This window comes from Rhamphochromis longiceps, linkage group LG3, assembly GCF_057381845.1.
Source record: "Rhamphochromis longiceps isolate RC_006_pf linkage group LG3, R_longiceps_female_GT1.1, whole genome shotgun sequence".
Classification (NCBI taxonomy): domain Eukaryota; kingdom Metazoa; phylum Chordata; class Actinopteri; order Cichliformes; family Cichlidae; genus Rhamphochromis; species Rhamphochromis longiceps.
Window position 1 is genome coordinate 46200425 of NC_140559.1, and position 27530 is coordinate 46227954.

General features: G+C 44.8%; 1 protein-coding gene across 1 annotated transcript; it reads left to right on the top strand.

The window, feature by feature from the left end:
- Window positions 1-7251: 7251 nt before the first annotated feature.
- arhgef15b (Rho guanine nucleotide exchange factor 15b) lies at window positions 7252-27507 on the top strand. Its single transcript, XM_085399779.1, has 16 exons — window positions 7252-7599; window positions 13525-14039; window positions 16156-17118; window positions 17215-17266; window positions 17638-17693; window positions 19143-19393; window positions 20692-20852; window positions 21044-21196; window positions 21357-21486; window positions 22847-22921; window positions 23238-23330; window positions 23414-23568; window positions 24212-24379; window positions 25929-26014; window positions 26104-26208; window positions 26519-27507. The coding sequence occupies exons 2-16, from the start codon at window positions 13628-13630 to the stop codon at window positions 26686-26688; spliced, it is 3030 nt and encodes a 1009-aa protein (XP_085255905.1). The 5' UTR covers window positions 7252-7599; window positions 13525-13627; the 3' UTR covers window positions 26689-27507.
- Window positions 27508-27530: the final 23 nt, after the last annotated feature.

Consider the following 27530-nt stretch of genomic DNA (forward strand, 5'->3'; position numbering starts at 1 on the left):
TAGGTCCTCGTGAAATTAGACTCACTTAGCTCATTTGACTGTGAAATTTAACCGCATGATATTTGCATATAGTTTTCTGATTGGTTAAAAGTAATTTAAAAAAATGTTTGTATGTTATTAGCCATTGCAGCTTCTCACGTCCATCAAACTGACCGGCTCTACTTCTCATTCATAATGGCTAGCATGCTTTTCAGGAGTCAGCGCATCATACTTTTCCTGAAGTCTACAAATGTCTGACCTGGAGTGCAAAAACGATCACGTACAACTAAATACTGCTGTTTTTTTTTTTGTTTTTTGAATTTTCCAAATAAGATAAATGTCACTTTGTGTGTATGTAAATCGTGTTTAAAGGATATTAAGTTATTTGTTTGTAAGCTAACTTAACATTATGGATTTTCAATAGGTCAAACTTTAAACTAAAACAGGTTAGGTATAGTTGTGGTTGGAAATTTTCATCCATGAATGCCATGGTGATTTTTGGCTTTTTTCCAGGGTGGAACGATTGTACAGGATAAATCTTTATTGACTTTAAAAATCAAAAATTGGGTGCACAAGTTTGAATTTCTTTTAGATTTTCTCTCATCCACACAGAATCAAAACTATACATATGGGCTCAATATACATATGTCCCTACAAATATTTGGTTAAATGTCCCTTAGTAACTTGCACTTCAACAAGATGCTTTTGGTAGCCGTCAATAAGTTTCTAATATAATATAAATTAATATTTTTATTATTAATATTATCTTTTATGGTCAGGTTTTACGCATCTGTTGATTTGAGGTGAAGTAAAAAAAAAAATTGGAGGTAGTCCTTCTTCAATATTCCAGCCACTTTATCCAATGTATCAGTAGCACTGGCAGCAAAACAGCTCCAGAGAACTATTTTACCACCACCACCGTGCTCGACAGCTGCTACAGTGCTGTTGTGTTTGAATGAACATACCTCTTGTCATCGTGAACAAGTAGCTTAATCTTTTACTCACCTGACCACAAAACTTTTCACCAGAAGGCATTTGGTTGTCAGTGTGCGCAACTGTAAATCTCATTTGAGTTTAATAGTGTTGATTTTGGAGTAGGGGCTTCTTTCTTTGTTTGCCCCCTCTCAGTTCATGACGACGGAAAACTATCGATTGCAGCCAATCATGATCACTAACGAGATCAGGACTCGGCCTTGTTAAGTTAAAAGACTACGCAAGACAATTTTGAGCCTCCGTGGATTAGAGAAAAAACAAACGAAACACAAACAACAACAAATCGGACTACAAGTCAACTCCGGTGTTCCGAAAAGTATTGTAACGTTCACAAGAACCAGACGGTTGGGGTCTCAGTTTGTCCGTTTATTTGGCACATAAGCCAGCGGGTTGTTAACTCAGGGGGAAGTGCTCTCGAACTCCACCTCTCTTCCGCCTGGCACACACACAGAACAACAAGGTCCCACCCACCCCTTCCTGTACACCACAACCAAACATGAATCTTAAAGGAACAACAACAGTGTGCAGAGATCACCAACATGTCACTGTACAATAACACTTAACCATCGTTACACTGCCCCCCCAGCAATAAGTTCCTCGTCCCCGAGGGAACGACACAGTCTCTGAGGCGGGGTGGTAGCCTACGTTCCCTCCTTGACCTCCTGAGCCCCTGAGGTGGACGCGGAGCTTCGGGGCTTTGGGGTGGAGAGTCCGAGGGAGGGGAACGCAGCCCCGGTCGGGGGTCCCTCTGAGCAGGGTCACGGACGCTCTGTACACGTCCCTCTGGAAAGGAGGGGAGGGACTGCCCTCTGTAGGGGGCCATCCGGTCTCTGTGCAGCGCTACTATCCTCCCCCTAGGAGGCAACTGCACCCTGTAAACAACCTCCCCTACTCGCTCTAGGACGCTGCAAGGCCCCACCCAGCTGCTATCCAGTTTAGGACACCGTCCCTTCTTCCTCTTTGGGCTGTAGACCCACACCAGCTCCCCAGCATGGAAGTGCCTCAGCTTAGTGGTGATGTCGTAATTCCTCTTTTGGCGCAGGCCTGCCTTCGCCAGCTGCTCTCGGGCGTAGGAATGTGCAGAATCCAGCCGGTCCTGCAGCTTCCTTGCGTAGTCCCGGCCCGGTGGTGCCTCTGGCGCGTCCGGGGGCTTCCCAAAAGCCAACTCTGCAGGAGTTCTCAGCTCTCTCCCTAACATGAGCAGGGCAGGCGTACATTGGGTGGAGTCCTGTACTGCCGACCTGTAGGCCATGAGGGTAAGGGGAAGATGGTAATCCCAGTCCCGTTGGTGTTCTGAGGTAAGGATGGCTAGCTGCTGGGCCAGCGTCCTGTTAAACCTTTCCACCAGCCCATCGCTTTGGGGGTGAAGTGGGGTGGTGCGGGTTTTCTTAGTCCCAAGGCGTTCACACATGGCAGCAAATACCTTGGACTCAAAGTTACGCCCCTGGTCACTGTGGAGGGTCTCTGCTGTTCCAAAGCGGCTGAACATCCCCTCCACTAATACATCAGCGACCGTCTCAGCCTCCTGATCTGGGATGGCGTATGCTTCCGGCCACTTGGTAAAATAGTCCATGGCCACAAGAACATAGCGGTTTCCTCTGTCTGTGCGAGGAAATGGGCCCATGACGTCCACAGCTACTCGCTCCATTGGGGCTCCTGCTGGTTGCTGCTGAAGCTGAGCCCGGGACTGGTCCTGTGGCCCTTTGTGTGAGGAACATGCATCACAGCTGCGGCAAAAGTCCTCCACGTCCCTCCGCTGTTGACCCCAGTAATAGCCCTGGCGGAGGCGGCGGAGAGTCTTGGAGACCCCAAAGTGGCCGGAGCCAGTGCTCCCATGGCAGGCTTCCAGCACAGCTGACCTCAGCGACCTTGGCACCACAACCTGCCACCTCTCCTCCCCCGTGGCAGGATCCTTCCAGGCACGCTCCAACACCCCCTCCTTCAGCCTGAGAGCTGCAAACTTGGCCCATAGCCCCCTGGTACAGATGGAAAACCCAGTGACCTCATCCCAAAGGGGTTGCTCCCCCTTCTCCAGCCACTGCAGGACCGGCAGCAGGTCCGTGTCTTGTTCCTGCCGTGCCCTCCACTCCGCTGCATCCACCATCAGAAGAGCCCTGCAGGCGAGCTGTGCTGCTCCGTCTATTGTCGTGAGTTCCCGCTCTATTTCCTCTCGCTTCTCACAGTAACGGCAGCCAGCTGCAGCACATGGGCGACGAGAGAGGGCGTCTGCGTTAGAATGGTGCGTCCCTGCTCTGTGCTCCACAGTGAAATTGAAGGCTTGGAGCTCCTCCAGCCAGCGAGCCACCTGTCCCTCTGGCTCCCTGAAAGACATCAGCCACTGAAGGGCAGCATGATCAGTTCTGATAACAAATGCTGTGCCGCACAGGTAGTACTTAAAGTGTCTCACCCCCGCCACCACAGCCAACAGCTCTCGTCGTGTGACACAGTAGCGCCGCTCACTCCTGTTCAGGACCCGGCTGAAGTACGCCACCACCTTCTCCCCTTCCGGCCCAACCTGCGACAACACCGCTCCCAGCCCCACATTACTTGCGTCAGTGTCCAGGACAAAAGGCAGGGCGGGGTCAGGGGGGGCAAGGACTGGGGACTCTGTCAGCGATCTGCGGAGGGTGTCGAACGCCTGCTGACAGTCCCGGGTCCAGATGAAGTCACGGTCCTTCTGCAGCAGGTGGAAGAGTGGTGCGGCTATGGAGGAAAAGCCCTTCACAAACCTCCTGTAATAAGACGCCAGTCCTAGGAAGCTTTTGAGCTGTTTCTGGTCTGCTGGTGTGGGCCACTCGGTAATGGTGTGAATTTTTTCCTCCAACGTGCTGATGCCCTCACGACCCAGCTTGTGGCCCAGAAACTCCACCTCCCTCCTCATGAAGTGGCACTTGTCGGGGTGCAGCTTCAGGCCTGCAGCTGCCACCCTCTCCAACACTTGTCTCAGGGCATCCAGGGCAGCATCAAAGGAGCTCCCGTGCACTAGAAGATCATCCAGGTAAACCAGACACCGTTGCCGTGGCACGCCAGCCAGCACACTGTCCATAAGCCTCTCGAAGGTCGCAGGAGCATTGCAAAGACCAAAGCTCAGGACTTTGAACTGCCATAGTCCCCTGTTAGTGCAGAAGGCTGTCTTCGGTCTGGATTCCGGGGACAGTGGCACCTGCCAGTAGCCACTCCGCAGGTCCAGGGTGGAGAACCAGGAGGACCCGGCTACTAAGTCGAGAGACTCATCAATCCTGGGAAGGGGGTAAGAGTCCTTCTTCGTCACTTTGTTGAGTGGTCTGTAGTCCACACAGAAACGCATCCTAGGACTTTTTTTCTTAGGCACCATCACCACCGCGGAGGCCCACGGGCTATCAGATGGTTCTATGATGCCCGCCTTCATCATTTCACACAGCTCCCTTTCTGCAGCCTCCTGATGAGCCAGGGGCAGGCGGCGTGGGCGCACTTTAATAGGCTGGGCATCCCCGGTCTCAATGACGTGCTCTACCAAGTGTGTCAAGCCAACATCACTTTCTTTCAGGGCAAAAATGTCACTAAACTCTTTTAGTACCTGCCATAGACTCTCTTGCTGCTGTGGAGTCAGCCCCTCACAGTTCTTTGACCAGATACTCCTCACTGCTAAGAGCCTCTCCTCCTCCTCCTCCGCTCGCTGTTCTGCTGGCGGGTCTGCAGCGGTCTCTGCGGTGGAGGTGGACGCCGCGGCAGATGCTGTGCAGACCGGGGGAGGAATAAGCGGCACCTTCTTCCCATCAGGGGTTACGAGGAAGCCTTTGCCTAAGTCCAGTACACCGCCAATGGCTCGTAAAAAATCCAGCCCAAGGATGCAGGCGTCCTGCACGTCAGCCACCCAGGCAGCATAAGACACACCGAGGTCCCCCACCTTGAACTGGAACACTCCCCTCCCTCTCATTGGGGCCAGATCACCGGTCACAGTCTTAAGTTGCACATTAGTCGGTTGCACAGCAGCTCCGGTTGGGACAATATCGGGTCGGACCAGCGTTGCATTGGACCCCGTGTCCAGCAGGGCCGTACAGGACACCCCCGCGATCGTCACTGGAACATGGCAAAAGCCGCCAACCTGGGTCCAGCCCACAGCGATGGCCGCACCGGGTGGAGGTGGCGGTGGTGTGGGGATGTCGTTCTCCCAGGCCCGTGTACTCCCGCCTACACGGGCCCGTGGGCGTTTCCCTGAACCGCTGCAAGCTTGGGGCACTGCCTGATGAGGTGTCCGGGTTGTCCACATCCCCAGCAGCTCTGTGGTCGGCGGTGTGGGCCAGCCCGAGGGGAAGGCGACTGCAGCGAAGCCGCCTGCACCAAACTGCACAAGCCCGCTGGCATCTCCATCTGTTCCACAGGTGCTGACACAGCCCTCACCACGTGTGCGTCATCAGCGCCCCCAGAGGATCCTGCAAGCATCTCCCTCTCCAACGCTAGCTCCAGGGCTGCACTGAGTGTGGCTGGCCGAGCAAGCTGAGTTTGCATACGGAGCTCTTTAGGGCTCAGGGCCTGCAGGAACTGGTCCCAAGCTAACTCCGCTTGCACTGATGGTGGCATGCTGTCATACGCCCTCCGGCAAAGGCACTCGATTTCATGGGCCAAAATGCGGAGGGGCTCGCCTGGCAATCTGCGTCTGTTGTGGAACTCCGACCTCAGCAGCACTGGTTGGTTATACTGCCCGAAGCGCCTCTGAAGTGCTCCGACCAGAGCATTATAATCTCCCCTCTGCTCCTCGGTCAGCAGCAGCAGGCATGCAGCTGCATCCTCACACAGACACAAAGCCAGTTGGAGAGCTTTATGTTCCTCAGACCAGCCAGCTGCAACAGCTAACAGCTCGAACTGTGCGATAAACACTTCCCATGGCGTCTTGCCGCTGAACTTAGGCGTTTTTATATTCGCTGCAGCTTGCTGGGCGCCGCCATGTTTGTTTACATCACGTGACGGCGCGCCAAGCGAGGTCGACTCCATCCCGCCGGAATCGCGGCCGCTGTGCGAACAGTTCCCGAGCCTAGTCAAACCTGGAGAAAATCCAGCCTCGGCAGACAGCCGCAGCGCCGTTTCCCTCACTCCATGGGCGGGCGAGCGCGGACGAACCTCCCTCTCCTCCGTCTCCTTCTTAATCTTGCCCGGCAACATCCTCGTCTCGTAACGGCAAGCGTCGCCAGCAACAGGGTCTCGGGCGTTCTGGGGTTCTTTTTTCTTTCTTCACTTCTGACACCAATGTAACGTTCACAAGAACCAGACGGTTGGGGTCTCAGTTTGTCCGTTTATTTGGCACATAAGCCAGCGGGTTGTTAACTCAGGGGGAAGTGCTCTCGAACTCCACCTCTCTTCCGCCTGGCACACACACAGAACAACAAGGTCCCACCCACCCCTTCCTGTACACCACAACCAAACATGAATCTTAAAGGAACAACAACAGTGTGCAGAGATCACCAACATGTCACTGTACAATAACACTTAACCATCGTTACAGTATATTATTTGCGAAGAGACTGTCTCAAAGTGATGTCATAGGCTAATAGTTCAATAAATATTAATGGCGAATTCAAATTATTAATAAGGGACATTATGCCACCAATTATGTCCTCCACTCCCACCCCAAAACAAACCACTCACCTCACATTATCCTAACCTCAACGTGACATGTAAAGCCCACTTTACGTGTTGTGTAGTGCGGCTGGACTGATCGCTCGGACCCAATAATGGACGGTTCATTGCAGTTCACAAAACAGACACTAGGTGGGGGTAGGAGACAAAAAAAAGTTCAGGTGCACCTGCTTTCTTGACACCTGCGCTGGTTTTACACCAACACTATCACGCGCAAATAAATCAGAAGTAAAACATTTGCCTTATTTGTTTTGGAAGACCAAATATGCGCAAAGTTTCAATAAACGTCCACTAAATATTTTCACAGTAAGAGTCCGATAACAACTAATCCCAATCCAAGTCCAAACACGAAACACAGAGTTTTAGCTAAGGTTAAGGGCATGTTGTGTGATGTAGTATCCAATTATATTTTCAGTCATATTTCCATTAGTAAAGGCTAAACCGCTTCAACAGTTGTGCTGGCAATGTTACAATTTCAAACTAAAATATTTATTTTTTTGAACCAAGACTGTATATACCCAATATATACATCATATACACACTATATTAATTCGCACAGTTGCTGATTTTGTTGTCATCCTCCACCTTACGTTTTTAAGCCGTAGTTTTATTTTGAAAAACAGTACCGGAAGCTGCAGTTATCTGCTGTTAGCTTGGCAGCAATAGCTCTCGGGGGCAGCTGCACTCCTTCTTTACCTCTCATATTCTGCTGGTAACAAAGGCGAGACAACAAGAGAGGGGTGATGGGTGCTCAGGCAGCAAGCCTGTCAACAATGAACTGAACTGGTTTTGTTTTTATTGGATATTTGTTGCTAACAGCCTGTCTAACTACCGATTTATTTCTTCTCGTGCGCGAGCACAGTTTAAAGTTCATTGATGTAGGTGAGCTGTGGACAGGTTTTTAATCCCGAAGCTTTCGATTTTCTTACAAAACATAAGCAGAGTATGTTGGACTTCGAGCACTAAAGCCGAATGACTGAGGATAAACATTCAGACCCGTCTTCAACAACACTGGTGAGTTTCTGTCTGTGTAATTATATTTTATATGGAGATTTTGTCTATATTTGGCATTTTAACAGGTGCACTTTGCTGGATTCCGCGAGCACCTGTTCCTTCTGTGGAATATGTTGGGATACAGTGACAGTGTTAAACTTAACAGTGGTTATTTTAAAGACTGTATTAGCGCAGAGTTTTCTGTGGTTTTATGCTATCTTTTCAGATTATATTTCAGAGACTGTTATGGACTCATAAGTCCATTAAGTGCTCTAGTCTATAAACAGTGATTGTTTTGTATTCACTACATAAGAAGATTGTTTTTCACAGTAAAATCATGCTTCTTTGTAGGATCATCCACATCTGGCGGGTCTTAATGTGGGCATTTTTATATAGCCTATTCATAACCTCATGGTAGTATGCTCTCTCCTCATATCAACCAACTCTGTTTCTTTCGATCTCCATGAGAGCCCACCGCGCTGTTTGTGTGTGTATGTTTTCCTTTCTGGCACACCTTTTCCTGTCTCCTCTTCCTGGCCAACGTGGAGCTTCCATCCACATCACAAGTATTGATGCTGCTGAGGTAGAGAGACTCTCTTAAAGCCCCCATACCCAATTTATATACACACTCAATCCATTAGGCTTAATGGCATAATGTGGACACACACACACACACACACACACACAAAACACTGTGCTAATGGACGTCCTCTCTAAAGGCACTTAAGTATTGTTCTCAAGCTGGATTGATTTAAGGGATGACACTATATCTGATATGTATTGGATTTACAGGATAAATACACTGAGTGAAATGAATGAGTGGCCCACTGACCCAGCCTGAGCATCTGTATGGTCCAGCAGACTGGAGCATGCAGCTATTGAGCTAAACAGGTCAACAGAAATGTACACAAAAGAGATGAAATCTGTTGGCCACTGCTTGAAAGAAAGCAATGTCTGGAACGTGACCTTAAAGTGTGTTGTTTTATCTGCAAGTGCATTAGTGTTTTATTTTAACGTCTACACAAGTTCTTTGTGAGCAAACACACCCTCCTGTTAAAGGTTTATAAGTTACTCCTGTGGACGGTGATGATAACTGGAGTGAGATGTGGAAAGACCTGCTTCTACACCCACACGCACACACACACACACACACTGCTACAGCTCCTGATGGGTTAATGCTTCTAATTCTGAATTATACCTCAACATATTTCTAAGAACTGTAAAGTACTTAAAAACTCAAAAAAACAAAAAACACATAACGTGACACAGAAACATAAGACAAGGATGGGGTTAGGGGGGTGATTGTGGTGTAGCGCTGTTTGATTTACTTTGTTGAAATGTGAGACTCTTGCTTTTCTGTCTCCTTGTTTAAAGCTGTGCATCATTTACATGCCCTCCAAACCTGTCTGACTAGCTGGTGCACTCTTTCAGTAACAACTGTCTACTGGTGTTTGTGTGCGGTTGACTTTAGTCAGATTCTTAGTCAAGGAGCTATTATGGTCACAGTGACTTGTCTGTTTGCATGTGTAAGTATAATAAAGATGACAAATATCTTTAAAATGTGGTTTCCCTGAGACAGAACAGCATATGTATTTCTTACACCAAGCCTTCAATCTTTTATAAAACTGTCGTCAATAGCGGTTTTTGATCGGGGCGACATGGGCGGTTGCGTGGTGGGGGCAGTACCACAGGCATCTCCAAAAGAAGTTGCTCGTACTCGAGCTGCCCCGACATCAGCCAGCGCATTTTGGAGATGGCATAGGCACCGAGCGGTTTTCTGCTGCCCATTTGCGGGGAGGGCGCCCTCCCCAAAGTAAACTTTATTGTCATCTGCGCTACATACAGTCCAGTATATAGAGAGACGAGGCGACGAGGCTCCAGTTACAGCAGTGCAAGTTAACAAACAATAACTATAAGAAGAGTAAGAAAATAAATATACACTTTAGGCATAGGGGTAAAGGGATCAATAACAATTTAAAATGTATAATTTACAGTTTGATGATTTAAAGTCTCACACACAACCCGTCGAAAGGGGAGGGTGTGTAAGGTGTAGGTCTATTAGGTTATGTTGTGGTGATCCTCGGGTTGAGGGATGGGTGTTCATACTGGAGTATAAAATTAAAACCAATGGAAGATGGACAAGAAAAGTTCAAAGCCATCAGGTGCTCAGTTTAGAAAAAAGAGAAAAGAAGATGCAGGTAAGGAGATGTGTGATTGGATAATGGCAGGTCATCCTGAAACAATCAGAATCAGAATACTTTATTAATCCCTAAGGAAATTATCTGGGTTACAGTTCCTCCAAGAAGAAATTTTAAAAATAGTAACAGTAACAGACTAAACTCCAAACAATACATTATGTTACAGATTTTACACATTTAAGAAATAGCACTAATATATACAGATCACTCAGTTATAAATATCAAGAATTAACAGAGGTGGTTATAAATAAATATCAAGAAAATTGACATGAATATTACAGAGTGGAAAAGAGCGTGTGTAAAAAGGGTCTAACTATTGCAGTTGTTGGAGCTATTTGTTCTTTATTTTTATTATTTTGAAATTAAAGTTTGTTGTTAGTTCACTTATATTTTGGGGTTTATTTACACGTTTATTTGTAGGTTAATATTTGTTTCAATGTTTTGTTTGTTTGGTGTTTACCTTGTTAAATTAGTAAGAGCTGTAGGACCATTTTGTTTCTATAAATAAAGAGACTGGTATAGGACCAGCATGCACTGGGGTGGGCCTATGGTTTTTTACCAGAGCAGGAGAAGCAGCAGGAAGGAACAAAAAATGGATCTTGTTATTGTTTGCCAAACTGGATGAATGAACCATAAAAACGCAACCTTCAAGTTTGGACCGTGGACTTCTTTTGCCTGCATACAAAATATTATCTCAGTGCAGCTGTGGCTTGTGGACGTTTAATTGTGGGATGTTTGGTTTGTCAAACAAAGGAATTGCCACTACAGCAGTGTTCACAGTGTGTTAGATGGAGGAGTTGTACAGGGAGATGGCAACGGGCAGGAATGATTTCCTGTGTCGGTCAGTGGTGCTTTTTGGTCATCTCAGTCTCTCACCGAACGTGCTCCTGTGACTAGCCAGTACGTCATGGAGTGGGTGGGAGGTATGATCCATGATTGTCCTTATCTTGGACAACATCTACCTCTCTGACACCACCCTAACAGAGTCCAGCTCCATCCCCACAACGTTACTGGCCTTGTGGATCAGTTAATTTCGTCTGTTGGCATCTGTGACCCTCAACCTGCTGCCCCAGCATGCAACAGCATAGAGGATAGCACTGACCTCAACAGAGATACAACAAGATAACATTAATTAGTAGGGATAGTGAAAACTTCTGTGTACGTTTGCTAGCCACTTGGCTATGATAGTAAACAGTTGACACTGATGTAGTTTACTGAATCAGACTGTGTTCAGCACAATATTAATTAGTCATTGTCAATTGTTGATTTGTCCTATTCTCATTGTCCGATGAATTATAATGGCTGTTTGCAAACTATACATACTCTCTCTCTCTTTATGTTTATCTGGTTAAATTCAGTATGGTTCCAACAACAGTTTTTACAGTAAAATATGTTTTACATGTATGTACAATCCTTAATATACATATATACACATAAAATATACAAATATTTTAATGTGGGGAAACATTGCTCAGACTTTTGAGATTTCAGAGAGGCCGAGGTGTGTTATCCTGCTGGAAACAGCTATCAGCGGCACACTGTGGTTATAAAGGACATGGTCAGCAACAATCCTCAGGGAGGCTGTGGTGTTTAAACGATGTTCAGTTGGTACTAAGAGGCAAAGTGTGATAAGAAAATAGCTTCACACCATTAACCCACCAGCATCCTTAACTGTTGATGAGACAGGATGGATCCATTCTTTCGTGTAGTTTACACCAAATTCTGACTTTGAGAGCCAAATGTCAAACCAGAAATCAAGAGTCATGAGACCAGACAGCAAACTTCTAATCTTCTACTTTCCAAATTTGGTGAGCCTGTGTGAACCGTAGCCTCAGCTTTCTGTTCTTAGCTGATAGGACCCAATGTGGTTTTCTGCTGCTGCTTCAAGGTTTTATGTGTTGAGCATTCAAAGTTGCTCTTCTGCATACCTTGGTGTGTAACGAGTGCTTGTTGTTGCCTATCAGGTCGAAGCAGCCTGGGCATTCTCCTCTGACATCAATGAGACATTTTCACTCAGAGCACTGCCGCTGAATATTTTCTGTTTTTTCTGACGTTCTCTGTAAACCCTAGAGATGTCTGTGTGGAAAGAGTAGATCAGCAGTTTCTGAAATATTCAGACCAGCCAGTCTGGCACCAATAACCATGCTACATTCATAGCCACTTAGATCGCCTTTCTTCCTCATTCTGATGCTCAGTTTGGCACAGGGCTGCAGATCATCACAACAAGGAGCACTCCAATAATTAGTATAGTAATTATAGTAATTGAATCTCTTTGATAAGACCCTCACTGTGCAGTACAGTCTTCAAGCCTAAGCTGCTCCTGGAAAGCTGCTCCTCGGTAACCCCAGCTAAAGGTTGTGTCTCTTTCCACTTGTAAACTTGGTGGACTGGTGCTTTAATAATCTGCTAATGCGAAAAGTGAATCGTGATCAGCTGTGCTTAAGGTGACTTATGATCAGTTACTCTTTTGGCTTCCATAAATCTTGTTAAAACTTAACAAGTAATCCATATTTGCTCATCTATGAGTCATTTAAGAGACGCTCCTGCTTACAGCACCACATAGACATGGATTTGTCAGCATTTTAAATGCTCGAGAGATTAACCAGCTAATCAAAAGTGTAATCGCAGAGTTAAAACTGTCTAGAAAATCAGAATGCTTGCAGCTACACGCTCAATTTATTCACCAAAACGATATACAAAGCAGTGCAGAAATAACATGTTTTTCAGGATCTCTGTTCTCTTTTCTTCATGACTCAGTGCATGACTAAGCCTGCTTTGATTTGCTATTGCATCAGTTGTCGCGCACACAAACAGGCACATTAAAAAAAAAAAAAAACATATGGTGAGAGGAATATGCAGCGTGGACATTTGGTCACCCAGAATGGAAAGGGACTACCACATTGCTGTCATCACGTTTCTTTTTATAGACACTTTTTAAAAAAGCTCTGGTTTATTCGCTTCATTTGAATGACCAGAGTGCTTTGAATATGGAAACTTCCCCGAGTTCCCTCTAGATTAAAAGATTAGGTCTCTGCAGATTTACTGCAGGCGTGACGTCAGGGTGTATGTGTGAGAGACCAACGTTTTCACAACTGTAAAGTACTCCAGTTAACATCCCTAATTAACTTTTTTAAAAGTTGAGTAATACACGAGTGATGGTGATATTTGTGAAGGGAGGAAAACATAACTGTCGAGGATGTGCTCATTCTCTGAACACAGATGTGTGTGAGGCTTTTAAGCTGACATGTCAACACGGGAGACGGTCGAGTGGTTGTTGATGCATTAATATTAACTATTAATCAAACTGAACTGGTGTAACTTGATCACATGACCTTGGGGGCTCGTTACACAGATACAGCACACAAAAGAAGAAATGCTTTTTGTATTTCTGCATCTGCACTGCTCCTCTGCACAGAAGCTCTTCTATTTATAACAAAAGGCCTTGCGTAGCTGCTACTGCCATCAGGTATGCCCAGTATCCCTGTTCTGAAGCCATTAAAACAGCGAATAAACACTGTGCAGTGCAGGATGTTTCTTTAGGAGCAGCTGAAACACTCTCTACCGTCACCATACAGTTGTTGGAAACTAATGAGCTTATTACAGTGTAAAGTTCATTCTCCTCTGTGGCCTTGCAGAGGGGGGGTTTCTACATAAGAACTCAAAGTCCTACTCAGCGCTGGTATTCACATACCGAGTTACGTAACATCGATTTCCTCTCTGTAAACATTTATTTCTTTTTACTCCTCAGGAGATGATGACACGCTCACATTAACATTCACAAAAGCCTGGCCTTTGATAGGTCAGGGCAGTGAGTGAAGCACATCAGAAGAGACGACGTCCTTCCTGCCACCATGTCCGTCCAGGAACCGCCGACATCCACTTCACCCTTCAAACCCGAGGCCAAGCCAAGGCCGGAGATTCCTCCAAAACCACAATGCAGTTCCCCTACTCTTGGAGAGAGGGACAGCAATGTCAGACGCTCTGGAGGGAAGGTCAAGAGGATTGTGAACCAGTTCAGCAAGCAGGAGTCCACTGAAAGGTTGGAACCGGCCACCAATGGTACTGCAGAAGGCAAGCCAGTTAGACAGTCCAAGAGGCCTCCTACGATAAAGCCCAAACCCCGGGTGAGACTGCAGCTTCAGAAGGAGGCAGAGCAGGCAGCGCCGCCGCTCCCTAAGAAGAGGAGCCGCTTGGCGAAGAAACAGAAGGAGCTTGATGGAGGAGAGGAGGGGGACAGAAGCAGCGTGGAAGGAGGCCGATCAGGTAAAGCTTTGGGAGAAGTATATGGGAGAAATACCTCTATCTTGAGTTTAATTTATTATTTTAATTTGCGTTGATTGGAGTTAAACTGCAGGTTTTGTCACAGATATAAAGATGGTCAGAGTGAAGTAAGGTTAGTGTTTACAAAGAAGCAGAAATGCATTCTTAATGCAGTTTCACATCAAAAGCAAGTGTCACCTGATTTACTAGAAACTAAACGTGTTTAAACCTTTACCTCCAATTAAAAAAAATCTCTTGCAACAGCTGGTCAAAGATCAGATGACAGCAGTAATTGTTTTATCTTATAATTAGGCTAGTTTCACAGACTTAGTGTAGCATAAGATCACACATGAATTATTAGACATTTTGTCTGATGCAAAAATTGTGTGTGTGTGTGTGTGTGTGTGTGTGTGTGTGTGTGTGTGTGTGTGTGCGCGCGCATTTAAAGACCTTGGCATATGAGTGTTAAATGTGTAACGTCAAATGTGCAGCGTAATCAGTGAGCTCTGAGGTGTGGTTGTGTTTGAATGGTCTGTCCCATAAAAGAAGTCAGTCAGCTGATCGTGTGTGTGTGTGTGTGTGTGTGTGTGTGTGTGTGTGTGTGTGTGTGTGTGTGTGTGTGTGTGTGTGCAAAGCAAAAAGTTAGGTGTGCTGTGTTTACTTTCTGTTGGAAAAGACAGAGGGATCCTAGAGGGATCTCTTCCATCTCTATCTCTTTGTTTAAGCTGCAGCGACACTTTTCTTTGGTGTATCATGGTGAAACCCAAAGAAATTAAGTTGCATTGGTACTGATGTGAGATTTGAATTTTCCATTCCAACATACAATATCACTTCCCTTGTTTTGCTTCCTTGTTCAAACAGAAAACATTTAAACATGACCTCACTGAGTCTTTGAGTGAATATAGCTAAAGCATGCAGTCAAGTTTAAAAATAAATATTCCTGTTAGGGCAGGGGAGGGTCAGAATTTATTCCGGCACACCCCAACAACCACAAGTTTTATCTTTTATTGTCAACATTAGTAAAAACAAACAAACAAAAGAACCCCAAAACAGGGATTTCATTCATTTTAAAAGATTAAATAAAATGGATCTAAAGCGAAATGATTCTGTTGCAGCACCAGGGCAAAATCTAAAAATATCACCGTATACAATAAATAAACAACAGAGTTAAAATAGAAATGTCACAGGCACATAGTGAGGATCTTCTACTGTGAGATACTTCAACAGTAATAAAAAAAATTAAAATGAGTTTAAGTTGAAGAAGAGTAGATGTTAAAGAAATGTTTAGGGATAATAAGCTCATTTTAAATTGTTTATATATTTATTGTCTTGCTAGTGATTTGCTAGTGTAAAAATGATTTAAAAAATGGTGATTGGTGAAATTTAATATAACTTGCAACCGGTGCCTCGATTATGTGCTAGTGGCCAATAACCAGTTACAAATCAAATGTGCAGTAAGTGAATCTTTTCTTTTGTGGACGGCTGTTGTGCAGTGTTTTGAGCTGAATCAGTATCTGTGTCGGTGCATCTGATAGTTTTGGGGAGATTCCACTCGTTTAACTCTCAGGAAATAAAGGTGGTCCAACACCACCATCGCTGATGTCACCAGCATGGCAAAGTGCATCAGTGTTCTTAATGGTTTAACTGGAAAGTTACCAAAACTGTCCTTTATTTCCCAGCTTTTTTAGATGCTTACTTGCTGACCCCTTTAACCATCTTTCCAGTTCACCACTCTCTTTCCTCCACCTCCTCCATTTCCTTTTGTCGGTATTGAATTTTCCCCCATGCGATCCTCCAAATGTTTCCATGAATATTTGAAGACGCGTGCTGACTCAACGGTGCAGCATGTGCATGTGAAGCATTTATGGGAAGAGAAGATGGGGGGGAAGGGGAAGCAAAGCTCTTAATAAAAGTGTACCTTTCTGTCTGAGGACACAGAAAGTGGGCAGAAAGCAGCCATTCCCACTCATTAGCTCAGTTTTTTTGTGTGTTTTGTTTTGTTTTTTAAATTGCAAAATAAGGAAGAAACTAAATATTTGAGAAGTTCACTATCATTTTACTTTCTTCCCCTTTTGAAAACATTTCAAAACAATTCATGTGTTTCTTATGTTTTACGCAGAGCCTGATGGAAAGGAGGTTGAGGTTGAGCTTACTGGAGGAGATAAAGTGGAGGCGGAGCACAGTCATCACACGCCTGTCAGCCCGTGCTGCGCCCCGAACTGCAGCTGCATCTGCCACCTCCAGCGGCCTGGCATGAAACTAATATGGGTCCCCGTGAACGTGGAAGATGTTGGGGAGGAGGGTGGAGAGGAGGATGAGGAAGACTGGGAAGATGAGGAAGTAGAGTTTGTGGATGAAGGGGACAGTGAGGCAGAGGACACAGAGGACACTTTTGCGATTGAGGAGGATGAGGCGTTGAAAAAACAAAAAGCAAAGTTCCACGAGTCGTTGAGTGTTTTGATTGCGGACAACCAGAGGAGGCGTTCGGACCCGGGTCCTCACTTCATTCTTGCCTCGCTTGCTATCACTCGCTCCGGGTCTCCCCCCGTTCCCCCAAAACGTATGCAGTCACCGCAAATTCAGCACGGAAGCACCCAAAATGAAGAAGAGAATATTTACGAGGCCACGCTTCCATTGATTTACCCCACTCCTAAAAACAACGCAGTCGAGTGTAAGGAGCTGGATATTCCTCTAATCAAAGTGTGCAAACTAGGCCGTCGGTCCAAACTGACCAACAGTCTGTCAGATCCCACGTCCGAGTTTCAGAAAGAGGGAGAAACCATAGTGACCCCGGACGAAGTTCCGCCTGCTATCCCCCCGAGGATCCCTTTGAACCAGGACAGTCGTAGCCAAACAATACCCAGGGGCGGCATTCCTCTTCCCATGCCCACACCGGAGGAGGGTCACTTGTTGCGACCCTCCTCCCCCAGTGGCTCCGCCACCACTGGACTGAGCCCTCAGCGAGCCCACACTCCACCTCCACACATTTCCCTCCAACCTCAGAGACTCCCACCACCACCACCAAAGGCAGATCCCAGGAGGCTCAGCACTGCCTCAGCGCAGTCCCTCACACTGAAAAAAGGTCTGAACGAGGATTCTGTGTGCCTGACATGAGCTGTGAATGATGCATACAGGTAATATCTGTTTAACTAAAAGCAGCCATGTCTTCTTTTACTAGGGGAGGAGAATGGAGGGAAAGAGGAAGAGAAGGAGGACACAAGCGAAGAAAAGTGAGTCAGCATCTTTACCTTTCCATTTTAAAAGGATATGTGTGGAAATATTTTATATTTTCCTCAGATAAAATGACACAAATATATGCAGTATATTTCCAAAGATGCTCCTAAACAAAGGTGCTTTTCCCTCCTGTTTGAGTAAAACCTGCTAAAAAAAATACAGTAGGAGGGCTCAAGCTACAAATGGATAAACAGGGTAGAGCGCATTTAGAGAAGAGCTAACACAATGTCTTCATATAAGAAAAATAAAGATTTTCACCTGGATTACCCTTTAAACCAGCCTTTATATTATTGAGAGTATTGACAGATTAATAAGGGGGCATTTGTAAGTTGTTAACCCTTTTCTCCAATGTCATGTCCCCTGACAGGAGGAATTCTATCAGGAGGAAGATTGGGTTTATTTTCGACACTCGTCTGCAGGATGGTAAGGCTGACACTCAAAACAAACAAGCCACAACAAGCCCAGATCTATCAACTGTAACCCTGTTTCCAAAACAAGTCCATAAATGATTCAACTTCTAATAAACATGCCTTTACATTTACAATAATCCGCTCACAGTCCACGCGTCCTTATCGCCACAGGCTAAAGATGGAAAAATTGCCAGCATCAATAAAGGGGCAAATTTCACTTGCTGATTGGTCAGGTCACACCTACAGGCATGTGTGGCTGCGCTGAGCAGGGATTTTGCCATCATACCTGAGAGGATTGCTGGATGATGATTTGGGGCAACACTGTGCTGTTTAGTTTTACTTTTTGCATCAGAAACTGTTAAATAAACAAAAAAATTTTGGACGTAGTTTCGTAGGATATTTGCAGACAGTGAAGCTAAGATTAAAAAAAACATTGGAAATATTGGAAAGTCCAGTTGTTCTGATCGTGTCATTGCCTGGCTGTCTTTGTGTACAGTCGGAATTCACTGCCTGGGTCACATTTGTGAAGGCGCCGCTAACGCTCAACAGCACATGCAGGTTTTGGAGCAACAAACAAATGCCACCTGCATGACGTCAGATTAAGGAAACTCTTTCTTGTCACCTTGTCACATTCTCCACATACTGAAACTCCAATGCTGGTAAAACATGAGTACAGGTGCTAACAGGATGTGCCTGCAAAACCTTTCACCCACTAAAAAACAGTCCTGATGAACTGTTGAGCAGCTGAAATCCTGTTAGACATTCATTAGACATGCTTCTGTCCCTACAAAAACCAGATTTTGATATGTAGTTCCAGTTAGACAAGCGTTTGCACTGGATACAGGTTTATGTCATTACTAGTATCTTAAATAGGAAACGCATTTGGTGAATTTTACTATGAGCCATAATGTTTGTCTCCATTTAATCAGTTTCTTTGCACATTATCGTCAGTGTGATTGAATCTGATGATATTCATCTGTATTTTCATCGACTCCATTAAGATGTATTGCATGTTGTCCTAATTCCAAAGTACCTGAGACAGTAGATCATGTACTATATACAGCACTGTCTTATTTGCTCTCACTGAACAAATCACTGATTGTACAAAGTAATTTATTACTTTATTATTTGTCACTCGAATGCATTTTAATGAAAAAGATGCAGTTCTGACATTTTTTTGGCTTTACCTCGCAGCAGGAAGTGATGCTGCTGGGAAACTCTTCGCCAGAGAGCGACGGTGACCGTGTTGAAGCTAAGGCATGAAAATTGAAGAATAGCTTTAAAGTAGCAATAAAATTCAAGTTAAAAGAAAAGGAAAGCCTAAAACGTAACCAAAAAGTTAAACGAGTAGTTCTTGGTTTACTGATAACTGATTATGCAGGTCCAATGGGAAGCAGAGTGATTGATGTTTATGAATATATGTAGTAATCAGGAAAATGTTTGACTCTTTTCCCTGTTTCAGAACCTCTCTACCAGACGTACCGGGCTTCTGTCATTACAAAAGAGATCCGGCGCCAGACAGTTTGCCGTAACATCAGCAAAACTAGTGCGGACTATGCTATGGACCACCTCGGTCGTCGCCCTGGAAATGGAGGACCGAGGGGCAGCCCGGTGCCCACACCGGTTCAGAGCACTCTGTGGCAGGAACTCCCAAATGTGCGGGACAGCGGGGTGCTGGAGAATCTCAGCTCTGACCAGTGCAAGTACCAGGAGGTGAGGGAGTGGAGGAGAGGAGACGATAATGCATGGCAGAGAGGCTCCATAAAGACAAATCAATAAAGGCTGAAAGGAGAAATCTGAGATGCAGGATCAAGTTTTCCAACTAATAATATAATGCTTTTACATGAATTAGAATCCATTTAGCCACACTGTCTAACTCATTGCTATTACATCATATTGATTCACCCGGTATGACGTTCAGAAAAGCTTTTACAGTTAGTTATAAAGCTGTAGTGCCAGTAACAGAATTTGTAAAGGTAAATAACCTTTGAAGTACTGATACAGGCTTAAATACACCCCTCACTAATATTTAGTGAAATGACAAGCTGCACATTGACTCGACATTTTTGATCGCCATCATCAAGCATCTGGCATCATTCTGGCTGTATATTTGATTACTTCTCTGGGCAGAATTGCTCCATTTAAATTGCTTGCTTTGTGTCATAAATCTGTCTTTTAAGCATAGTCTACATGAGGTCGGGGCATGAAGAATGGCCATGCCAGAGGCGTAATGCTTGTTTGCTTTATCCATCCCAAAATCAGTCTGATGTGTGTTTGGGATCATCCTCTTAAAGCACCCAGCTGTGCCCAAGTTTCAAGTATCTAGCTGTTGATTTGAGGTGAAGTTGAAGAATTTGGAGGTAGCCCTTTTTCCATTATTCGAGCCACTTTATGCAATATACTGGTACCACTGGCAGCAGAGCAGCCGCAGAGCTTGATGCTACCACCACCATGCTTACCATGCTCAACAGCTGATGCAGTGTTCTCAGGTTTAAACTCCTCATCTTTGCTACTCCAAACATTCCTCTTGTCATCGTGGCCAAATAGTTCAGTCTTGGTCTCCGTGTATTATCCATGTATTTGTAAATTTCATTTTGGAGCGGAAACATATTTTTTGGTCGACACCCTCTCAGTTCATGGTGAAACTGGCTTCACTGTGGACAGGATGCTGGTGTTCAGCAGTTTCCAGTTCCTCACAGGCTTGAGCCTTGGTGGTTCCTGGGTGGTTCTTGCTTATCAGTTTCTTCTGATCTGAGGGTGACAGTTTGTGTATTCTTCCAGACGTTTGCTGACACATCCATACAATTGTTTGAAATGATGATCTTGGATTTTAGTTGTTTATAAATAGCTCCCAAGAGCCCTTCACAACCTGTGTAACTCTTCTTATTTAAAAAAAATCATATATAAATCATAAATATTTCCTCTATAAACATGAAAACTGCAGTTATCCTGCTTTTTGTGTCATCTTGGTTTCCTTTAATGTGCAGCTTTGTTCACCTTCTTCCTGACAGAGTATGTTTGAGGTCCTGACATCAGAGGCCTCTTACTTGCGATCTCTTCATGTTCTGACTGAACATTTCATGGAGAGCCGGGAGCTGGAAGAGACGATGATCATCAGAGACAGGAAGACCCTCTTCTCCAACATCCTGAGGATCCGTGAAGTCAGCGAGAGGTGAGGGAAAAAAAGGGTGAAGGGAGATAAGGAAAAAACAGAAACTCCAAAGTGATTTATGATGTGAAGTGCTGCAAGGTCACTTGTTGAAGATGAAACTGGGACAGGAATGTAAAGCTTGTTCTTTATGGTTCAACAGGCTTGTGCACAGTTTTCTGCAAGTTCTGAAAATTTGTTATCTGACTCAACAGATTCTTGAAAGACTTGGAGGACCGCATATTTCAGGACGTGGTGTTCTCTGACATTTGTGATATAATCAACTACCATGCCCAGCACAACTTCCCCGCCTACATTGACTACGTACGCAACCAGATCTACCAGGAAAAGATGTTCACTGAGCTCATGTAAGCAACCAGAGTTTCACTTGAATCAGGTTCAAACTCTCTGAGAATTTCCGTAGCAACTATGAGAAAAGATTGTAAGTAGTGCAGGCTGGCAGGGTACCAACTGTCTCAACTGGAGACAAAGTCTTACCTTATCTTTACTTTTGTGGTGTATTTACAGGAAGAGCAACCTGCAGTTCAGTGCAGTAATCACTCGTCTCCAAGAGTCGCCTCAGTGCCAGCGGCTGCCCTTCATGTCTTTCTTGCTACTGCCGTTCCAGCGAATAACACGCATCAAAATGCTCATTGAGGTGTGCAGCATCACCCAGTTTTCACTCTCTATGCCTTAGCATATGTCACTGGTCACTTTATTAGGTACACCTGTTCCACTGTTAGTTAACATAAGTTCTGTAATTGCAGCCAATCCCCAACTCTCTGTCAACAGTATTCAGGGCCATTGATCAGTGTTCATGACACATACATATTAATGATCAATTCACTTTGATGAGTGATGAAAGGTTTCTATAGGTTTCTATAGAAATGTCCACATGATCAGAATCATCTTTCTGGGCTTAACTTCAAATATCTAATCAGCCAATCACAGGGAGACAACTCGGTTCAAACAGAACACCAAAGTAGGGAAGAAAGATGATTAGAGCGACTTTGAACGTGGCATGTTTCTTGGTGCCAGACAAGCCTGGTCTGAGTATTTCAGAAACTGCTGATTTTCTGGGATTTTTTCCCCACAAAATAATAACTGAGATAACATCTCAATACAACCAAGGTATGCAGAAGAGCATGTCTGAACACACAAGCAGATGGGCTCCAGCAGCAGAAGACTGCACCAGGTGCCGCTCCTGTCACCTGATAACAGGAAACTAAGGCTACAATTTGTCTGGGCTCAATATTAAACAACAGAAGATGAGAGAAATGTTCCAGGCTTGATAAATCTCAATTTCTGCTGCAACATTCAAAACAACATAAACACAGTTGTATAAATATTTCAGGATTCACAGTCACCAGATGTCAACCAGTAGAGCACCGTTAGGACATGGTGAACCTAGAGATTAACATCATGGATGTGCAGCAGACAAATCTGCAGCAACTATGTGACACTGTCATGTCAACATGGACCAAAATCTCTGAGGAATGTTTCCAGCACCTTGTTGAATCTATGTCACAAGTAACTAAGCCAGGTCTGAAGGCAAACTGGAGTCAAACCTGGTACTAGTGAAGCCCTTACTAACTAGGTGGCATGTGAGTGCATGTTTAGGCCACAGAGTGACAAATTGGTTATTTGCTTCTGCTTCTCTCCTGAGAGGAAAAAGCTCAGCAACTCACAGATGAGTGACAGCCTTTGTAAGCTTTACGTGCTTTACTTAAGTGCCAAACAAAACGCCACAGTACATTGTGCATAGCTGACCCTTCTCTCCTGAGGGTCAGTGAAAGGCAATAGCATGAGTTCATCACGGTGTTCGGATGTGTGGAATGCCCTCATTCCAGCGTAATCTTACACACTCTAGCCTTCGCTGATCCTTTAACCTATAAGCAAACACACAGACTCGCCTCGCCCCAGTTTCACAACCTTGCTTGTGTTTTGGTGGAAAAATGTCTCCTGGTAATGTTGTTTGTCTGTTTGCAGAAATAGAAAGTTGTTGTTTGTTGTTTCAGAACATCCTGAAGAGAACAAAAGAGGGGACGAAAGAGGAGCAGACAGCCTCAAAGGCTTTGGCCTCTGTGTCCAAGGTAAACACGCCTCACTCCTCAACCACCCTTCTGCCTGCAAATGCGGCATATTTGAGTCTAAAGTGCGCCGTATGCTTCTGGAAATTAGATGTCAGCTATTGTCTGAATGAAGGATTTCCTACTGAATCAACTCAGTGAGTCACAGGTGCCATTGAGGGCAGTGGCAGGCTGAGATTAGGTTTATTAAAAGAGCCAGAGGAATAAACTTGATACTCCCAGTGAGACACACGGTTTTATACAAGGATGGTTGAGAGGAGGTTTTTTTAAGTGTGAAAATAAAAGGGATCTGCTAAGTGATTTCATCATTTTGTTTCAGATCATTGATGTGTGTAACACAGAGGTGGGAAAGATGAAACAGATGGAGGAGCTGATTCATATCTCTAAGACACTGGAGTTTGACAAGCTCAAGGTAACGGCAGTGTTGATGTTTGTATTCAGCTTATGTGATCTCTTTTATTTTGAAGAGTCGTAAATGCCACCTGTCCTCTTCAGGCCATCCCCATCATCTCCCAGACTCGATATCTGGAGAAAAAGGGAGAGCTCCAGGAAATGTCCAAAGGAGCGACTCTCTTCAACATGAGGGCAAAGTTCACTCCCGTCTGCTTCTTCCTGTTCAACGACCTGCTCGTCATCGCTGCCAGAAAGGGGTTAGGTTCAAAAACAAAACTGACACAACATAAAATGCTCTTAATTTGTTGACCCATCTTTGATGCATCATTGATTCGTTCTGCTAGATTCTGATTAGAATTGAAAGCGTACACTGAATTTTTCAGATGTTGTACACATCATGCATTCACAGTCCCTTTACAGCTTAATAAATGCATCTTTCTGCTTCTGTGACAACAGCTACATAAATTTGCTTGATGTCAGTGGATATCAAAGCCTATCTGTAAACTGGAGATATTTACTAGCCTCAGCTTTATGCACTAATTCAGAATTATACATTTTGGTTAATCATTAAACACTGTGAGGGTGGTCTCTGCCTATGCAGCTACCCTTGGAAAAGCCCAGAAACTATTCTAATACTTGCCAAACTATTACATCTTTAATGATATATAGTGAGCTCATTACAGGGGAGGTCGCCGAATGTCGTCTTTATGGGGAAAGAGTTAAATGCGTGTCATCACTCGTTTAAATAACTCCAACTCCCTAAAATTTAAGGGAAGGTGGTGCCAAAGGTGCTAGACGTTAAGAGTATACACAGCATGCGATATACCTGCTTCCTGCTAGACCCGTTTTCCTTCTCATATTTTTCTTGTAATTAGCTTTTGTCTACATTGTCTCAAACAGCACGGAGCGTTTTGTGGTGCTCGACCATGCCCATCGCTCTCTGGTGCAAGTGCAGCCAATAGAGGAAAGCGGGACCAGTGGGAGCCCCTTCGAACACTGCTTCAATCTCACGCTGCTGGAAAACCACCAGGGACGCCTGTTTGAGCGGCTCATCAAAGCTTCCTCTCAGTGAGTGGTCGCGCGTGTGTGTGTGAACAGCATGTACTTGACTCTAACATCTGCAGTATCTTGAATGAAAATAAGGGAAAAACTAGACATGAAGTCAAAGTCCAATTCAAGTAGTTCATGCTGTTTACATAGAAGCAGCATGAATCGGGTAATTTGACTCATGTAAAAGAAACATTTAATTTCCTAAAAGGAAAAATTGTAGATGAACTGCGAGTTACTCAAAGGTTATGTGAGATGGAAATGAGAAATTAGATCCACCAAGAAACAGTTCTGGCCTAAAAGTGTAACTAGATTACACTCCTGCCTGGCCACTCCTTGAAAATGTTGCCCTGGATGAACAGCTGTTCTGACTTTCAAAGTAAAAGCTTAACGAGCACAAAGAAAAACATTCACACTACATTAAAAATTAAGTGAAATTATGAACCAAATACAACAAACACATGTGCAAAGTCCTGCCCCCCCGATTCATGCCTGGGAGCCAGTTTGGAGAGCATACAAGCTGACGTCCTGGATGTTGACAGACTTGCTACAACCGGCTTACAGGGAAGTTAAACATGGAAAAAAAGGAAGTTTGTCATTTCAAACAATTTTCATTGTGATGTTTGTTTATTATATGCATGGTTGGCAAGGTATCATGTGTCTTAATTGCCCCTTGAGGATAAATATGGTCTTTTTGACTTTGACTTGATGACAACATGATCTGACGGAAACATTGTTAGGATGTTTTTGCAGGTTATAAAATATCCCCAGTGTTAGGTGATCCAGAGCAATCAAAAACATGTCCAGGATGTGATTGAGGCCAGAGAATCCATAATGCTCTATGCAAAACATTTTCTCTGTTAAACATTTTGAGGATGTGTTGTTGGTGAGTTAGGTGACATAGTTTTCCTCTAACACCATCACAGTAAAATGCAAATATCGGTCACTATGCTAATAGTATAATGTGTGACTCCAGGGAATAAATCCTTCAAATTTAGTACTTAGGCCAAAAACATCTAATGTCGATCCATTCGTGTATCCACTTCTGCTTATCCAACTCGGGGTTGCAGTTAGGCTGAAGCCTGTCTGAGCCGTCATAGGGTGAGAGTTGGAGAGCACCCAGTACAGTGGTTAGCGCTGTACAGCACAGTAAAAAGGTCCCTGGCGTCCTGCGTGTTCGCCTTGTGTCTGTCTGAGTTCTCTCTGGTATTTCCAGCTTCCTCCCACAGTCCAAACACACGCCTGTTTGTGTAACTGGTAGTTTTGGCGACGTATCAAGGTTAAACTCAAGATCTCTTGACCAAACCATTATAAAAGTGATTTGCTAAACTTAAATGAACCTAAATATAATGCTGGGAACATTCTTCAGAGATGTGCCAAAATGCAATGTGAGGATTTTTAGATTCAGAAGACTGTGGGACATGTTGAGCCTCAGAAACGGGTTGCTATGGTTTTCTGTTGACCTCCTCTTCTCCGCACACCTCGAAGGAGGTGAAAACTCTTCCTACTGTTACATCAGGAATTACACGTCACTGGTATGAGACTAAACTGTGGCCGTCTCCATCAACAGGTCGGACATGGACAGGTGGATGGCAGCTTTCCCCAACACGGCCAACCAAGAGAGAGATGATAAGGAAGTGATTTACGAGGACTGGGGTGAGGACAAGCGCATACAAAATTCACACACACCGAGTGTTATGCGAGTTATGAAAGTTTACAATTTTATATGTGTCTGTGGATGGCAGACTGTCCTCAGGTGCAGTGCGTGGAGCAGTACATCGCCCAGCAAGCCGACGAGCTCAGCCTGGAGCCCACTGAGATCATCAATGTCATCCGCAAAACCAACGAGGGTAAGAGCATCGGGTGGGAAACGTTTATCTTTAGAAAACAAGCTGTGGCAGCTGAAACCGAAACTAATTATTATTATTAACATTTGTTACACAGAAAAAGTTACATGTACTAACATGACTTTGTATCACCTCCCTGGACTCTGCTTGTTTATATGCCTCCATCCTCCAACCCTCGCTTTAGCAGTTTATTTGCTTTGACTTTCTTGCATGAACGACGCAGAAACCGCCAATATCTCCCCCTTCCCTTGTTTGTCCTCTCCCCACTCTCCTCCCCTCTCTTTTTTTTTTTTTCTCCCTCCCCCCCGAATAGGCTTGTACGAAGGAACCCGCCTGTCGGACGGTCAGAAGGGCTGGTTCCCCGTAGCGAATGTCATCGAGATCACAAACGAACACGTGAGGAGGAGGAACCTCCGGGAGCGCTACAGAGTCATGCAAGCAGCGACTTTGGTTGCAAACAGCAAGACCCGCACGCTTCAGTAGATGTGTCCACGTCATTTACTGTAAACTTTTGAGAAAGACAGTTACTCAGGGACTGTGCCACGTGAGCTGCCAGTTTCTAGCAAACAGGAAACGAAAGGTAAAAGCAGAAGGGCGACCACGACGAGACGGCGGACACACACTCGAGCTGCTGCAGCATGTGCTACTTCAGCAGAAGAAACAGAAAGTATGTGACAGCAGAGGATTAGCTTACATATCTCCCTAACTGCAAGGATCCACCTCTTCCTGTTTTCCGTGCAGCCCCACGCCAACACCTCTTCACAGACTGCTGTGCCAAACTCACATGCCAGTCATTCGTGGCATTGTTCAAACGCTCGTACGCTCAGACAGGAGCTGGGTGTTGGCTGGAAAGATTTAGTTGTCAATACACAAACAATGCCCTGTTTTTTAGTGCTATGTGACACTTGGTTTGCCGGATTAGAGAACAGAAGGAGTCTTAAAAAAAACCCCCACAAAAACCCCCAAATGCATCTCAGCTGAAAGATGTTAACGTTTTAAAATTTCACTAGAAAACAGACATAAAATCAGGAAGTGCCTTTTAATTGAAAACAGAAGTACACAATTGTGAAGTACGGGGTTTATGCTTTCAGCATGTGCAAACTGTGCTTGAACTTTGTTTTTTATGTTTTTAGTAGTTGTGCTTTTGACTAGCTTGTTAGCTTGTCCACCACTGTGGAGTGGTGCTGTAGCTCCCCCTGCAGGGCATCAGGAAATGGGGTCTGGTCTGTATAGTATGTTGTAAATTACAACAGGGTGATTCTCCTTCAGGACATATTTTAATAAAACCTTTTGTCTTTTTAACTGGCTCTTTGTTTCTCGGTAAC